Source organism: Pseudophryne corroboree, chromosome 2 (assembly GCF_028390025.1).
Source record: "Pseudophryne corroboree isolate aPseCor3 chromosome 2, aPseCor3.hap2, whole genome shotgun sequence".
Classification (NCBI taxonomy): domain Eukaryota; kingdom Metazoa; phylum Chordata; class Amphibia; order Anura; family Myobatrachidae; genus Pseudophryne; species Pseudophryne corroboree.
The window spans coordinates 346,719,256-346,736,706 of record NC_086445.1 but is presented as its reverse complement, the minus strand read 5'-3'; the positions used below and the strand labels follow the sequence as shown (position 1 = coordinate 346,736,706).

General features: G+C 49.0%; 1 protein-coding gene across 2 annotated transcripts in view; it reads left to right on the top strand.

The window, feature by feature from the left end:
- The first annotated feature begins 1,649 nt into the window (after positions 1–1,649).
- Positions 1,650–17,451, top strand: part of STK24 (serine/threonine kinase 24) — a 160,571-nt gene continuing 144,769 nt past the window's right edge. The window contains exon 1 of one of the 2 annotated variants that reach the window (XM_063953064.1): positions 1,650–2,059. In XM_063953064.1, the coding sequence (XP_063809134.1) occupies positions 2,018–2,059 (42 nt within the window). In that variant the 5' untranslated portion in view covers positions 1,650–2,017. Of the gene's footprint in view, positions 2,060–2,269; positions 2,330–17,451 lie in introns of those variants that run through there. The other variant, XM_063953063.1, reaches the window with a different exon arrangement.

Genomic DNA, 17,451 nt, shown 5'->3' with positions numbered 1-17,451 from the left:
CGTGACCGCTGTGTGAAGTGTGCTGACAACAATGGCGCACAGCTGCAGTGCTGTGCGCTACCTGATGAAGACTGAGAGTCTTCTGCCGCCTGGTTCCGGACCTCTTCATCTTCAGCGTCTGCAAGGGGGGTCGGCGGCGCGGCTCCGGGACGAACCCCAGGGCGAGCCCTGTGTTCCGACTCCCTCTGGAGCTATGTCCAGTAGCCTAAGAATCCAATCCATCCTGCACGCAGGTGAGTTGAAAATCTCTCCCCTAAGTCCCTCGATGCAGTGAGCCTGTTGCCAGCAGGACTCACTGAAAATAAAGAACCTAAAAACTTTTTCTAAGTAACTCTTTAAGAGAGCCACCTAGATTGCACCCTTCTCGGCCGGGCACAAAAACCTAACTGAGGCTTGGAGGAGGGTCATAGGGGGAGGAGCCAGTACACACCATGTGATCCTAAAAGCTTGCTTTTGTGCCCTGTCTCCTGCGGAGCCGCTATTCCCCATGGTCCTGACGGAGTCCCCAGCATCCACTAGGACGTTAGAGAAAATACCGTAGGAGCAAAATTACCCCCAAATTCTGTGATTTTAGCTGTTTTTATGTTTTTTTCAAAAATCATCCAGATCCAAAACCAAAACCCGAAAGGGTGGTTTTGGCAAAATCAATCCAGATCCAAAGCACAAACGAGGATCCAAATCCAAAACCAAAACACAAAACACGAAAAGTGCCCGCTGCACATCTCTACAAGAAACAGACGGCATGTCATGTTGACACATCCTTATTTTCAGTAGTCATGCCCCTTGGGTGGGCTGTACAGTGTGTGTGTGGGGGGGAGGCTTGCTGCCAGACTGGGGAGGAGTACTGTAATTGCAGAGAGTGCCGTTAGGGGTGTTTGCTTGTTACACGCCACAATATCTGACAATGTATCTGCATTATTATGATTGGCACAAAGGTGGATGTTTTATATTGCAGTGACAGCCAATAGGCAGTGCTAGACACGCCCAATAGGTGGTGCTAGACACGCCCAATAGGTGGTGCTAGACATGCCCCTACGGTGCACCCCCTAACAAAATGTGCTGCGCACGCCTATGCTGGCACTTCTGGCAAATGCTAGGAGGGCCGATGGGCAGGTGGGCCGGTTCTGTTATTCAGAGAGCCGGGAAGGCCACGTGCTGCGCAGCCTCCAGCTCTCTGTTGTAAATGCTCCTCCACCCCCCTGCCCATCTCCATGGGAATGGAGGCTGCCATGAGTCCACGCTCCCGTCGGTAGTGCGCGCACACCCCTTTCCGGGAGCGCGTGCACCATTTCCGACTCGCGGCACGTGCTTACCACGGCCAAATCTGGACCCCAGTCCGTCCCTGATTCCAGGCCCTTAGTACTGTAGGTCATAACATGAAAACTAGCAAAACCTCTGTGAATATGAGCAGTCTGTGGCAACTATAGGGTAGTGGCACCTACTTATGAAGAGTAAAAATAACATTATTTCCTTTTTACAGATGTGACAAAGCAATGTCAGGAGCTATTTCCCACACAACCTACAGTAAGTAACAATACTGCCTGCCTGCATGCTCTAGTGCCCAGCAGCACAGTGAGGGTTCTGCTGTCACAGCAGTGACACGATTACCCAGCTTTAGCTCAGAGTTAGCAGGAGGAGCTGTGTGAGAGGGGAAGAGACTAGTCTGAGGAGGAGGGTAGGTGGGTGGTAAATGGGTTTTTCATTTTTGTTTCCTGGTCTAGTTATCTGTAAACGAGGAAACAGCAGAGAGATACATGACATGTTGTGCCGGAGACCACTAGCAGGGATACTTTGTATTATATGAGAATTCTCTGCCTGCAGCCGGAAATCATCATCATAGTGAGAATAATACAGCAAATCTCTTCCTGCTGCCAAACTCTCCCAGTGTGTGTACATCTGTACCCTCCTCCTGGGCCCTGACTGGCAGATCCAGGGAACCCCGGGTGTGGGGAGGTGTCCTCGGCTTGCTGTGGATCTCAGGGCCGGAGCTGGGCTGCAGGATCCGGGCTACAGCAGTATGAGTCACTCCCCGGGGCACATCGGCCTGCCTGGGATACAGGTAAGAGCACCGTGGCACGCACGGGCACTCTCTCAGCGGGTCACCTGGGCTGTACGTAGTCATAGGAAGTTTCTGGTCACTATTTTTATTTCACCTGTAAGAACCAGGCACCGCGTATAAGGTCAGATTGCTATAAGTCCTGCATACTGAGAGTTACCATAAGCCAGCTGCAGCCCCTGCCCGGGTCACAGAGTTAGGCGAGGCGAGGCGAGACTAGCACTGGATATGTGCCGGGTACACTGTCATACTGTCCGGCTTTGCACAGCGGGGGTTAGTAATCTCCCTGCATATTAGGGGTTACTCTCTGATTGCAGATCCAGCACCTTTTTATATGTTGTGAAACAATCTAATAATAACATATTAGAGAACTTTTGTTGTGTTCCCCTCCCTATATATTGCTACGTATAAAACATATGGGTGTAGTAGCAAGCTTAGTCCGCAGCTTTTATGTTGGATTACAGCTGTATTTAACTCTACCTGTTAATTAATGTGTCACAGTAGAGTACTATTGGTACTTCACTAGCACTGGATTTACCTACATGGCATCCCAGTGAGGATGGGTACACAAGCCTAAGTAATGTAATGTATTGCTGCATGTACCTCTATAATGCGCTGTATCACTACATGTGTACCTGTGTCCCTGCATGTACCTCTATAATGCGCTGTATCAATGCATGTGTACCTGTGTCCCTGCATGTACCTCTATAATGCGCTGTATCAATGCATGTGTACCTGTGTCACTGCATGTACCTCTATAATGCGCTGTATCACTGCATGTGTACCTGTGTCACTGCATGTACCTCTATAATGCGCTGTATCACTGCATGTGTACCTGTATCATGCGATGTATCGCAGCTTGTGTACCTGTATCATGTGCTGTATCATGTACTGTATCACTGCAAGTACTGTACCTGTATCATTCACTGTATCACTGCATGTACCTGTATCACAGTGTATACTGCCTTCTGGATTCCATGTATATAAAATAGGGCCGAAACTAGGATTTTCGTCACCCGGGGCAAGGAGGTAATTTGCAGCCCCCCCTAAAAAAAAAAAAACATCCAAAATGGAAACAAACATACCCTGTCAGACTAAAATAATCATATTATTGAAAATTTTGAAAAAAAATAAAAATACATCACTACACTACAGCATTTCCGCTCAATGGTGTGTAGCCGGCAGCTTGTTATCGGTTGGTGCTGAGCAGGCAGCCGGGATCATAGCCTGGTTAAAGACACAGCAACCAACAGCTCGCTTCTATAGCTTGAACGGTGCACCACACGCTAGTCAGAGCACGGCAAAGAAGAGAGATTTAGACAGTAGCCGGCATAGGAGAGACCCCAGGTACTGGAGCTCACCCGCACAGCATCGGAGCCAGCTGTGGGCAGACAGGTGGGTCAGAGACACTGCCCCGGGAGCCATCTGCTGCCTTACTGGAGCAGCACAGCACTGCTGGTTAAAAAAAAGAAAAAAACCCTGTTCCTCTGTAACTCCTCGGCACCCCCTCAAATCCTGCACCCGGGGTGCATGCCCCCTTAGCCCCTCCCTAGTTGCGGCCCTGAATAAACACTCTTTACTAAGCCTTGCGTAGAAGTTGCTCAGCCTAAGTGCAGTGAGGGGGGACACAGCAGGGAGCCTCCATAGGGGTCATTCCGAGTTGTTCGCTCGCAAGCTGCTTTTAGCAGCTTTGCACATGCTAAGCCGCCGCCTACTGGTAGTGAATCTTAGCTTATCAAAATTGCGAACGAAAGATTAGCAGAATTGCGAATAGACACTTCTTAGCAGTTTCTAAGTAGCTCCAAACTTACTCGGCATCTGCGATCAGTTCAGTCAGTTTCGTTCCTGGTTTGACGTCACAAACACACCCAGCGTTCGCCCAGACACTCCTCCGTTTCTCCAGCCACTCTCGCGTTTTTCCCAGAAACGGTAGCGTTTTTTCTCTAACGTCCTAGTGGATGCTGGGGACTCCGTCAGGACCATGGGGAATAGCGGCTCCGCAGGAGACAGGGCACAAAAGCAAGCTTTTAGGATCACATGGTGTGTACTGGCTCCTCCCCCTATGACCCTCCTCCAAGCCTCAGTTAGGTTTTTGTGCCCGTCCGAGAAGGGTGCAATCTAGGTGGCTCTCTTAAAGAGTTGCTTAGAAAAAGTTTTTAGGTTCTTTATTTTCAGTGAGTCCTGCTGGCAACAGGCTCACTGCATCGAGGGACTTAGGGGAGAGAATTTCAACTCACCTGCTTGCAGGATGGATTGGATTCTTAGGCTACTGGACACCATTAGCTTCAGAGGGAGTCGGAACACAGGTCTCGCCCTGGGGTTCGTCCCGGAGCCGCGCCGCCGACCCCCTTGCAGATGCTGAAGATTGAAGAGGTCCGGAACCAGGCGGCAGAAGACTTTTCAGTCTTCCTCAGGTAGCGCACAGCACTGCAGCTGTGCGCCATTGTCTGTCAGCACACTTCACACAGCGATCACGGAGGGTGCAGGGCGCGGGGGGGGGGCGCCCTGGCAGCAATGTAGAATACCTGTATGGCGAAAAATACATCACATATAGCCCTTGAGGCTATATGGATGTATTTAACCCCTGCCAGACTTCACAATCTCCGGAGAAGAAGCCCGCCGAAAAGGGGGCGGGGCCTATTCTCCTCAGCACACAGCGCCATTTTCCCTCACAGAAAGGCTGAGGGGAAGGCTCCCAGGCTCTCCCCTGCACTGCACTACAGAAACAGGGTTAAAACAGAGAGGGGGGGCACTGATTTGGCGATATACATATATATTAAATGCTATATGGGAGGAACACTTATATAAGGGTTGTCCCTGTATAATTATAGCATTTTGGTGTGTGCTGGCAAACTCTCCCTCTGTCTCCCCAAAGGGCTAGTGGGTCCTGTCCTCTATCAGAGCATTCCCTATGTGTGTGCTGTATGTCGGTACGTGTGTGTCGACATGTATGAGGAAAATGTTGGTGAGGAGGCGGAGCAAATTGCCTGTAATGGTGATGTCACTCTCTAGGGAGTCGACACCGGAATGGATGGCTTACTTATGGAATTACGTGATAATGTCAACACGCTGCAAGTGGGTTGACGACATGAGACGGCCGGCGAACAAATTAGTACCGGTCCAGGCGTCTCAGACACCGTCAGGGGCTTGTAAAAACGCCCATTTACCTCAGTCGGTCGACATAGACCCAGACACGGACACTGATTTCAGTGTCGACGGTGAAGAAACAAACGTATTTTCCTTTAGGGCCACACGTTAAGGGCAATGAAGGAGGTGTTACATATTTCTGATACTCCAAGTACCACAAAGAAGGGTATTATGTGTGAGGTGAAAAAACTACCTGTAGTTTTTCCTGAATCAGATAAATTAAATGAAGTGTGTGATGATGCGTGGGTTTCCCCCGATAGAAAATTATTGGCGGTATACCCTTTCCCGCCAGAAGTTAAGGCGCGTTGGGAAACACCCCTCAGGGTGGATAAGGCGCTCACATGCTTATCAGAACAAGTGGCGGTACCATCTACAGATAGGGCCGTACTTAAGGAGCCAGCTGATAAGAGGCTGAAAAATATCCTAAAAAGTATACACACACATGCTGGTGTTATACTGTGACCAGCGATCGCCTCAGCCTGGATGTGCAGAGCTGAGGTGGCTTGGTCGGATTCCCTGACTAAAAATATTGATACCCTTGACAGGGACAGTATTTTATTGACTATAGAGCATTTAAAGGATGCATTTCTATATATGCGAGATGCGCAGAGGGATATTTGCACTCTGGCATCAAGAGTAAATGCGATGTCCATATCTGCAAGAAGATGTTTATGGACACGACAGTGGTCAGGGGATGCAGATTCCAAACGGCACAAAGATGTATTGCCGTATAAAAGGGGAGGAGTTATTTGGGGTCGGTCCATGGGACCTGGTGGCCACGGCAACTGCTGGAAGATCCACCGTTTTTTACCCTAAGTCACATCTCTGCAGAAAAAGACACCGTCTTTTCAGCCTCAGTCTTTTCGTCCCTATAAGATATCTGCCCAGGGATAGAGGAAAGGGAAGAAGACTGCAGCAGGCAGCCCATTCCCAGTAACAGAAGCCCTCCACCGCTTCTACTAAGTTCTCAGCATGACGCTGGGACCGTACAGGACCCCTGGATCCTACAAGTAGTATCAAAGGGGCACAGATTGGAATGTCGAGGCGTTTCCCCCCTCGCAGGTTCCTGTAGTCTGCTGTACCAATGTCTCCCTCCGACAGGGAGGCAGTATTGAAAACAATTCACAAGCTGTATTCCCAGCAGGTGATAATAAAATTACCCCTCCTACAACAAGGAAAGGGGTATTGTTCCACACTATAGGGTGGTACTGAAGCCAGAAGGCTAGGTGAGACCGATTCTAAATCTGAAAAATTTGAACACTTACAAGGGTTCAAATCCAGATGGAGTCACTCAGAGCAGTGATAGCGAACTGGGAACAAGGGGACTATATGGTGTTCCGGGACATCAGGGATGCTTACCTCCATGTCCCAAAATTTGCTTTTCTCACCAAGGGTACCTCAGGTTCGTGGTACAGAACTGTCACTATCAGTTTCAGACGATGCCGTTGGAGTGTCCAAGGCACCCCGGGTCTTTACCAAGGTAATGACCGAAATGAGGATTCGTCTTCAAAGAAAATGGACGACCTCCTGATAAGAACAAGGTCCAGAGAACAGTTGGAGGTCGGAGTAGCACTATCTCAAGTAGTTCTACGACAGCACGGGTGGATTCTAAATATTCCAAAACCGCAGTTGTTCCGACGACACGTCTGCTGGTCCTAGGGATGATTCTGGACACAGTCCAGGAAAAGGGTGTTTCTCCCAGAGGAGAAAGCCAGGGAGTTATCCGAGCTAATCGGGATCCTCCTAAAACCAGGAAAAGTGTCAGTGCATCATTGCACAAGAGTCCTGGTAAAAATGGTGGCTTATTACGAAGCGCTTCCATTCGGCAGATTTCACGCAAGAACTCTTCAGTGGGATCTGCTGGACAAATGGTCCGGATCGCATCTTCAGATGCATCAGCGGATAACCCTATATCCAAGGACAAGGGTGTCTCTCCTGTGGTGATTACAGAGTGCTCATCTTCTAGAGGGCCGCAGATTCGGCATTCAGGATTGGATGCTGGTAACCACGGAGGCCAGCCTGAGAGGCTGGGGAGCAGTCACACAGGGAAAAAATTTCCAGGGAGTGTGATCAAGTCTGGAGAATTCTCTCCACATACATATACTGGAGCTAAGAGCAAATTTGTAATGCTATAAGCTTAGCAAGGCCTCTGCTTCAAGGTCAGCCGGTATTGATCCAGTGGGATAACATCACGGCAGTCGCCCACGTAAACAGATAGGGCGGCACAAGAAGCAGGAGGGCAGTGGTCAAAACTGCAAGGATTTTTCGCTAGACGGAAAATCATGTGATAGCACTGTCAGCAGTGTTCATTCCGGGAGTGGACGACTGGGAAGCAGACTTCCTCAGCAGGCACGACCTCCACCCGGGAGAGTGGGAACTTCATCGGGAAGTTTTCCGCATGATTGTGAACCGTTGGGAAAGACCAAAGGTGGAAATGATGGCGTCCCGCCCGAACAAAAAACGGGACAGGTATTGCGCCAGGTCACGAGACCTTCAGGCGATAGCTGTGGACGTCCTGGTAACACCGTGGGTGTAACTGTCGGTGTATGTGTTCCCTCTTCTGCTTCTCATAACCAAGGTATTGAGAATTATAAGACGTAGAGGAGTAAGAACTATACTCGTGGCTCCGGATTGGCCAAGAGGGACTTGGTACCCGGGACTTCAAGAGATGCTCACAGAGGACTAATGGCCTCGGGAGCTAAGATGGGATTTGCTTTCAGCAAGAACCATGTCTGTTCCAAGAGGAACCGTGGCATCTGCCTCTAAGAAAGGACCTGCTCCAGCAGGGACCTTGTCTGTTCCAAGACTTGCCGCGGCTGCGTTTGACGGCATGGCGGTTGAACGCCGGATCCTAAGGGAAAAGGCATTCCGGAAGAGGTCATACCTACCCTGGTCAAAGCCAGGAAGGAGGTGACCGCACAACGTTATCACCACATGTGGTGAAAATATGTTGCGTGGGTGAGGCCAGGAAGGCCCCACGAAAGAATTTCAACTAGGTCGATTTCTGCACTTCCTGAAAACAGGAGTGTCTATGAGCCTCAAATTGGGGTCCATTAAGGTTCAAGTTTCGGCCCTGTAGATTTTCTTCCAGAAAAAATTGGCTTCAATTCCTGAAGTCCAGACGTTTGTCAAGGGAGTATTGCATATACAGCCCCTTGTGTGCCTCCAGTGGCACCGTGGGATCTCAACGTAGTGTTGGGATTCCTCAAATCATATTGGTTTGAACCGATCAAATCTGTGAATTTGAAATATCTCACATGGAAAGGGACCATGTTGTGGCCCTGGCCTCGGCCAGGCGATTGTCAGAATTGGGGGCTTTGTCTTAAAAAAAGCTCATATTTGTTTTTCCATTCGGACAGGGCAGAACTGCGGACTCGTCCCCAGTTTCTTCCTAAGGTGGTGTCAGCGTTTCGCCTGAAACAACATATTGTGGTGCCTGCGGCTACTAGGGACTTGGAGGACTCCAAGTTGCTAGACGTTGTCGGGGCCCTAAAAATATATATATATATATATATATATATATATATATTTCCAGGACGGCTGGAGTCAGAAAGTCTGACTTGCTGTTTATATTGTATGCACCCCAAAAGATGGGTGCTCCTGCTTCTAAGCAGACTATTGCTCGTTGGATTTGTAGTACAATTCAGCTTGCACAGTCTGTGGCAGGCCTGCCACAGCCAAAATCTGTCAATGCCCATTCCACAAGGAAGGTGGGCTCATCTTGGGCGGATGCCCGAGGGGGTCTCGGCTTTAAAATTTTGCCGAGCAGCTACGTGGTCAGGGGGGAACACGTTTGTAAAATTCTACAAATTTGATACCCTGGCTGAGGAGGACCTGGAGTTCTCTCATTCGGTGCTGCAGAGTCATCCGCACTCTCCCGCCCGTTTGGGAGCTTTGGTATAATCCCCATGGTCCTGACGGAGTCCCCAGCATCCACTAGGACGTTAGAGAAAATAAGATTTTACTTACCGATAAATCTATTTCTCGTAGTCCGTAGTGGATGCTGGGCGCCCATCCCAAGTGCGGATTGTCTGCATTACTTGTACATAGTTATTGTTACAAAAATCGGGTTATTATTGTTGTGAGCCATCTTTTTTAGAGGCTACTTCATTGTTATCATACTGTTAACTGGGTTCAGATCACAAGTTGTACGGTGTGATTGGTGTGGCTGGTTTGGGTCTTACCCGGGATTCAAGATCCTTCCTTATTGTGTACGCTCGTCCGGGCACAGTACCTAACTGAGGCTTGGAGGAGGGTCATAGGGGGAGGAGCCAGTACACACCATGTGATCCTAAAAGCTTGCTTTTGTGCCCTGTCTCCTGCGGAGCCGCTATTCCCCATGGTCCTGACGGAGTCCCCAGCATCCACTACGGACTACGAGAAATAGATTTATCGGTAAGTAAAATCTTATTTTCACACACTCCCATAAAACGGCCAGTTTCCGCCCAGAAACACCCACTTCCTGTCAATCACATTACGATCACCAGAACGAAGAAAAAACCTCGTAATGCCGTGAGTAAAATACCTAACTGCATAGCAAATTTACATGGCGCAGTCGCACTGCGGACATTGCGCATGCGCATTAGCGACTAATCGCTCCGTTGCGAGAAAAAAATAACGAGGGAACAACTCGGAATGACCCCCCATGTTAGCACATCTATAAGTCAGTGTTGCACAATTGTCTGCAGGTAGCTAGAGCTGATGCCCGGCACTGGGTGACCCTTGCTGCTACCCCGCCATGGATGGATGGGAGGAGGAGAAGCAGCCGCGTGCTGTGTATCCGGTGTGATAGTGGTAGAGACTTGAGGCTACTCCTTACAGCGGGGGAGAAGTAATACTGCATACAGGGGCAGATGTATTAACCTGGAGAAGGCATAAGGAAGTGATAAACCAGTGATATGTGCAAGGTGATAAACCCACCAGCCAATCAGATCCTAACTGTTAATTTACATAATGGAGCTGATTGGCTGGTACCTTTATCACCTTGCACATATCACTGGTTTATCGCTTCCTTATGCCTTCTCCAGGTTAATACATCTGCCCCAGAGTAACTTGCCTGGCAGGCCCTGGGCTCCAGGTCAGTCACTGGCAGAAGCATGCAGGCCAGGCAACAGGTGATTGCAGCTGATGTAGGAGTGAAGTATGTGTGACTCAGACACTCGGGAACATTTCTTGGGTGGAAGAGAAGTAAATAAGGTGATTGTTATGATAATTTACCTTACCAGTGTTACTCTGCCTTCAGGCGTGGCACAGTTTCTCATGTCATTGGTTGCATATGTCATCAGCCAACATTAAAGAATAGTCCTACAATAACTGGACTGTAGTTGTAAACCAATTCTGAGTTGTGCTATTGTGTGTATATCATGGTACTGTCATACCATATTATCATGGTACCACAGTACTTTTTTTGCACCCACAATTGTAAACTCCACTATTTATTGAGATTGAGGACTCATGTTTAAAATAATTTACTTGCATGTAGATAAACAGGAGGAACTAATGCAATAAGCATTACACAATTTACAGAACCATTTACAGTGTACAATTTATTTATATGGAAATGGTGCCCCAGTTATGTATGCTTATATGCAATAATTAGGTGGATAACTCTATACACAAAGGTTGCTTTGTTAAAATGTGATATGTAGGAATATTGTAATAATAGGTTTAGTTGCATGACACACATCTGCAATTATTAAAGCTGGCCTGGTAACTCCTACTATAGTATGTGACATCCAGGATTAATGGGGCTATTTACTAAGCCTTGGACGGAGATAAAGTATCAGCCAATCAGCTCCTAACTGTCATTTTTCAAACCCAGCCTGTGACATGGCAGTTAGGAGCCGATTGGCTGGTACTTTATCTCCGTCTACTTTATCTCCATCCATGGCTCAGTAAATAGACCCTTAAGGCTCATCAGTCGGAATTGACATTTAATACCAGCGGTCACATGACCAACACGACATTCCGACACTGAAGATCCCAACAGGGGATGGGGTAGGTATTATTACCCTCCCCTCCTCTAACCTGCAGCATTAGCATATTGGGGGTCATTCCGAGTTGATCGCTCGCTAGCTAGTTTTAGCAGTCGTGCAAACATGTCGCCGCCCACTCGGGAGTGTATTTTAGCTTAGCAGAAGTGCGAACGCTTGTGCAGCGGAGCTCTGCAAAAACAGTGTGTGCAGTTTCAGAGTAGCTCTGAACCTACCCAGCGCTTGCGATCACTTCAGCCTATTCGTGTCCGGATTTGACGTCATACACCCGCCCAGCCACGCCTGCGTTTTTTCAGACACGCCTGCGTTTTTGCAAACACTCCCTGAAAACGGTCAGTTGACACCCAGTAACGCCCCCTTTCTGTCAATCTTCTTGCGACCATCAGTGCGACTGAAAATTTCGCAACAACCTGTGCACAACCACAATGGGCTTTGTACCCGTACGACGTGCGTGCGCATTGCGGCCCATATGCATACCCAGAAATGCCCATTTTTAGCCTGATCGCTGTGCTGTGAACAATGGCAGCTAGCGATCAACTCGGAATGACCCCCCTCCTTGTCACAAGTTCCCTGCGAATGAAATTGCAGCTGCGCATGCACCTGTGAATCAGGCCTAAAGTACTAAGCAGTCGGCTTCTGGAAGTATTTAAAGGCTGTTACACCTAGAAGATGATTGGTTAGTACTTTAGCTCTCTCCACTTTATCTCCCTCCAAGCTTTGATAAATCTCCCCCATAAACCCAAGCCATGGTGGAGGCATCATTAAAGTTTACGGAAAGAGGGGAAGTTGGTGATGTGAGACCGGCGGAGGTGGCGGTGGGGGCACAACCTACACTATAGTGATAAGGGTAAGTGCTCTGTTCTATAGATGGAGAGTCCTCATGTCAGAGAGAGAGCCACATGATACAGAAAGGGGGGCAGGTCCCCACATACGAGACAGCCAGTGAAGGGAAGTCACTGATGGGACACTTGAGTGGCTGAGCTAGGAGGAAAGAGCTGATGCCCAATTGTCATATGCAGGGCCGTAACTAGGTGTGGGCCAGCGGCGCGTTGCACACAGTGCATCTGCAGTGAGGGCGCATCCGCTGGCACACACATGGGGTCGGGCCGCACTGTCCTGGTTTTCCCATTACACCAACCACGCTAGCGTATAGAGTGCCAGCCAACAGAAGGCGCCAGGGTCCGGGAACTTCCTGCAGCAGCCCCGAAGTGAAGCCGTCGCAGACTTAGTGTAGAGAGGACCACAGGGCTGCCCTCCACTGTGCCTAGCGTCCTGCGAGCGGGGCAGCGTATCTGTAAACGGCGGCTGCATTGTTACATCCAGTAAAAAACTGATGCGCAGAGCCGGGGATTCGCTGTGTGCGGGAAGCGGTACAGCTGTCCTGGTGCCAGTGGCCAAATTACTTAAGAGAAACGGGGCACCTGATCAGCTGCCAAAGTACAGTAGAGGGCCCATGTGGGACACCAGCAGCAGCGAGAGGTGAGTGTGACACAGGGGGAGGAGTAGGAGGACTGTTCAGCAATCAAACTTTCCTTGTATTTCGGGCTGCGTCATCCTCAGTATCCCAGCACCGCTTCCCATGTGCTGCCAGTGGTGTCCCAGCCCTGCTCCTTCAGGCACCTGCTAAGGCTGTGATTCCAGCTGACCACAAATCAACCTGATATCGGGTGAGGGATAGTAGATCAGTGGGGAAAGCAGTGATTATGGAGCCCTCCAGAGCCCTCTCCTCTGGAGCCGGCTAATAGGGGACATGATCTACTCACGGAGTCTACCCATACTCCCCACTGCAGGTATAGGTGGGTGGGTGTTGTGTTCTGGGTATCCCAGCTATGCAGCAGTACAGAACTTGTCTGCACACTCTGTACTGTTACCTACAGGAGATGTGTAAAAGGGGGCTCTGTCTGCCGTAATGTGTAAAAAGGGGGCCTGACTGCCGTAATGTGTAAAAAGGGGGCCTGACTGCCGTAATGTGTAAAAAGGGGGACTGTCTGCCATAATGTGTGAAAAGGGGGACTGTCTGCCATAATGTGTAAAAAGGGGATGCTGTCTGCCGTAAAGTGTAAAAAGGGGACGCTGTCTGCCGTAAAGTGTAAAAAGGGGACGCTGTCTGCCGTAAAGTGTAAAAAGGGGACGCTGTCTGCCGTAAAGTGTGAAAAGGGGACGCTGTCTGCCCTAAAGTGTGAAAAGGGGGACTGGCTGCCGTAATGTGTAAAAAGAGGGGACTGGCTGCCGTAATGTGTAAAAGGGGAATCTGTCCGCCGTAATGTGTAAAAAGGGCTCTACCTGGTGTAGTGGCGCTACTGTGCAGCGTAATTTGAATAATGGAGACTACTGTGCACCACAATATGAATTGGTATTATTTTGTGGCCACACCCTTTCCCCATGAAGCCACGCCCCTATATTTTTTGTGTGCGCCTACAGCGTGCACTGCCCCTATTTTACATAAGGGGGCGCCAATGCCGTTTCTTGCACACAGCGCTAAAATGTTACGGCACTGGTCATATGTGCCATGTAATGGCCTGCTAGCGTGAAATAGAGGAAAGAATATATATTGTAACCTGTCATGTGCTAGAGGAAGAATGGATAGAGATTATTTTCTGATAAGAGATGGTTTGGTGCCCAGTTTATTCCAACAACGTAGTGTGCTACATATGGTGGCCAATCCCGGGATCAGTGGGATCCAGAAATTTAGGCCTAAAGTTGGGCGGGATTCAATCTCGGGGGTTTTGGGATAAACCAGTCCCCTCTTTTTTTTCAATGCTGGGCAGCGTTGAGCATTTTCAGCAGGCTAAGATGTTGCCCGGCTCACCTTGCCTCCAGCTGTGTGCAGTGTGACGTGATGTCAGAGGTCACGCTGCAGAGCCTGGCACCAGCTGCCCGGACCTCACTTCTCCGTCCGCAGCAAGTGGACCCTCCCTTCCACCCGTCCATAGGATAGTGAGATGTGTGGGTGGGCGGGCGGGGGTTTATTCCAACAATGTATTGTGCTACATATAGGGGTATATTCAATTACGGTCGAAAGCTGCCGTCTGTTGAAAAGACGTCAGTTTTCGACTTTTTAAGGTCGAATCGTGATTCGACCTATTCAATCCCAGCTGTTTTTATTTGACAAGTTGGGGAATTCGACTTGTCGAATAGTACATGAATCGGCGGTATAGCTGCCGATTCACGTACTTTTGAGGGAAACGGGGCCAAATTCGACAGGATTTGGCCCCGTTTCCGATCATCTCAGTCCGACATAAAAAAAACGTCGGACTGAGATTAGGGACCTTAGAGGAGGAGAGGGGGGAGAGCCGCGGGCATCCAGACCCCCCGGCGGGCAGTGCAGGAGACGGGGAGCCACGGGCAGACGGGATGAGCAGCGCTGGAGGATGTCACAGCCGCCGCTCACAGCAGCTGCTGTAGCGCTGCTCTCCCCCGTCTGCCCGCGGCTCTCCCCCGTCTAGCTCCTGCATCTCAGTTCTACTTTTTTAAAAGTCGAATTGAGATGGCATTGAATAGCCCAAGTCGGATCCATTCCGACAAATAAATGTCGGAATGGATCCGACATCAATTGAATATACCCCAAGGTGGCCAATCCCCGGATCAGCGGGATCCCGAAATTTAGGCCTACAATTGGGTGAGATTCAATTCTGGGATTAAAGCTTCCAATCCCGGGAATTTTGGGATTAGCCAGCCCCCTCTTTTTTTTTTCAATGCCAGGCAGCATTGAGCATTTTCAGCAGGGTAAGATGTTGCCTGGCTCCCCATGCCCAGCTCGCCCTGCCACCAGCTGTATGCACTGTGCAGTGTAAAATTATGTCAGAGGTCACACTGCGCAGCCTGGCGCCAGCCGCCCGGACCTCACTTCACCGTACACAGCTAGTGGTCCCTCCCTCCCTACAGTCCAGGGGATAGTGCAATGTGTAGGGGGCATGGGGGACATTGAAAAATGTATATTTAAACATAACAAGCCAATCCCGGGATTGATCATTTTTCAATCCAGATTCCCAGGATAGAAGAAACTGCCCGGGATTGGCCTCCCTGGTGCTGCACTGCAGTCATCACATTCCTGTACCAAGATCTGTGTGTCCATCCTGTGACTTTGCTATTACATTTGCATGTGTGGCGACTCCTTGTATACGTTGCACCCACAGACATGAGCTGTCCTGGTCAGAGCACAGTGAGAGGTGTCATGGCTATACACGTGCACAGTGACTGGGGGTTACACCTGTGTCATGGTGCCACTCTGCCACACACATGGTGTAAGGCCTGATACAGAGTTGTACACAAACCCGATAATAAGATTTGCCCTGTCTCTAATCTGTACCTGTGGATATTGCAGAGCACTGTGTTGTATTGTGTTGACAGGTCCTACCTGTGGGCTCACAATAGAGATCACTTGCTTATCATTACTGCTTTATTAGTATGTCTTATACTATGACCCACTTCACCTTTGAGAATATGTTTTACTCCATGGTTTTAAACTTGTTTTCCAATTGCAATAACCGTGGATTAAAAATGTTCTTTGAAGTTTTTTATTCAGTATTGTTTATTGCAAATGAGAAACATTCTCTTACACTTCATACTAATGCTGGTATCAGCCCTTCCTCTAGTGTACAACAGTACATCTTAATGTGCAAGGACTGAGACTCCCACTTTGTACGTCTTTACATGTCGACCTACTTACTGTTGACCAATAGTGGTCAACGTAGACACTGTCGACCTAAGTCTGTTCTATCTAACATACCACACCCGTACAAACCATCTGACGCAACATTGAAACTTACATCAAGCCAGTGCTGGATGCAGATTTGCAGCAGAGTATGGTCTTCGCTATAAGGGATGCGTCCGAGTTCTCAACCACCTCTGCAACATGTGTGTAACACTCCCATAACACAGAATGTACATCTGTGCGCTTGAATAGCCACCTTTTAGTCACTGCCTAGGATTACACTATACATTTCCAATACATTCAGACACAGGAGTAATTCAGATCTGATCGCTGGGCTGCTAATTTTGCTGTCCTGCGATCAGATAGTCGCCTCCTCCAAGGGGAGTGTAAATTCACTGTGCAAGTGTGCGATCGCATGTGTATGCCGAGCTGCGAAAATCCAGTGTGTGCAGTCTCTGCGCAGCCCAGGACTTACATCTCCAGTGCGACAGAATCAGGCTGATCGCGGCCGGAGCTGATTTCACACCCTCCCTGAAAACGCTTGGGCACGCCTGCGTTTTTCTCTGTCCTCCGTAGGGGATACTGGTAGAATGGTTTACTGTGGGGTGGACACTCCCTGTAAACGCTCAGTTGCCACCCACAAACGGCCTCCTCCTGTCAATCAGCTTGCGAACGCCCATGCAAACGGATTTTTCGCACCATCCCGTCGCTGACCGGCTATGCCTGTTGTCCGATGCGCATTGCAGGGCATACACATGCGCAGTTAGGACCTGATTGCCTGCTGTGTGAAAACGCACAGCAGTGATCAGATCTGAAATACCCCCACAGTGCGTACACACCATGCACAGCATATGCCATGCAAGCTTTTAGGGATTTTTTGTGTATGTGCAGTAGCTGATAATTGTCAATTTGCTTGAACATTGGCATTGCCTCCAACTCAGAATCAGTCCAACTATGTGAAAATGCACAGGATGTGGCATGTAGGGTATATATGCTTTCTATAAGATTATCCGCAGCACAGACCTGACTTTGCCTGGAAAAAAAAAAAAAATCCTAAAAACTTTCCCCATCCCGCCCAAAAACTTGAAACTGAATCTTGTGCTAGCAGCCTAGGTGGTAACAGTCAAATTAGGGAGATGAAATGGCTTGGGTCCACCTGAAGCTGCAGATGTCATCACTGAGCTATGACAGCTAGTGGTGGTGGCACCATAGCTGGAAAACCGGCTTCTTGGCATCCCCTGCCATAGTACAAACCAGCCCTTGTCTGCTCCTAACATTGATGTATGTTTAGAGGAATCAGCCCCCCAAAAAATGCTGGTACTTGAACAGCCACTGGTTCCAGCATGCCATGGCATTTAGAGACTGCAGGAACCTACATAAAAAAAACCTGAACATGCCAAAGTTAAATGTTATTATATGTGGGAAGACCCCACATAATTCTCTCTTGAGGTCTTTAGGCATCTATGAGAAGATGATTTGCTACTTATGGAGTCCTGAAACAAATTGTAATAAACGATTAACGGCTTCACTTATATTGTGTTTTCCAATGGTCTGTCTTCGGACAGTGGGGAATTCCCACTCTAATACGTTGTAGCAAATGC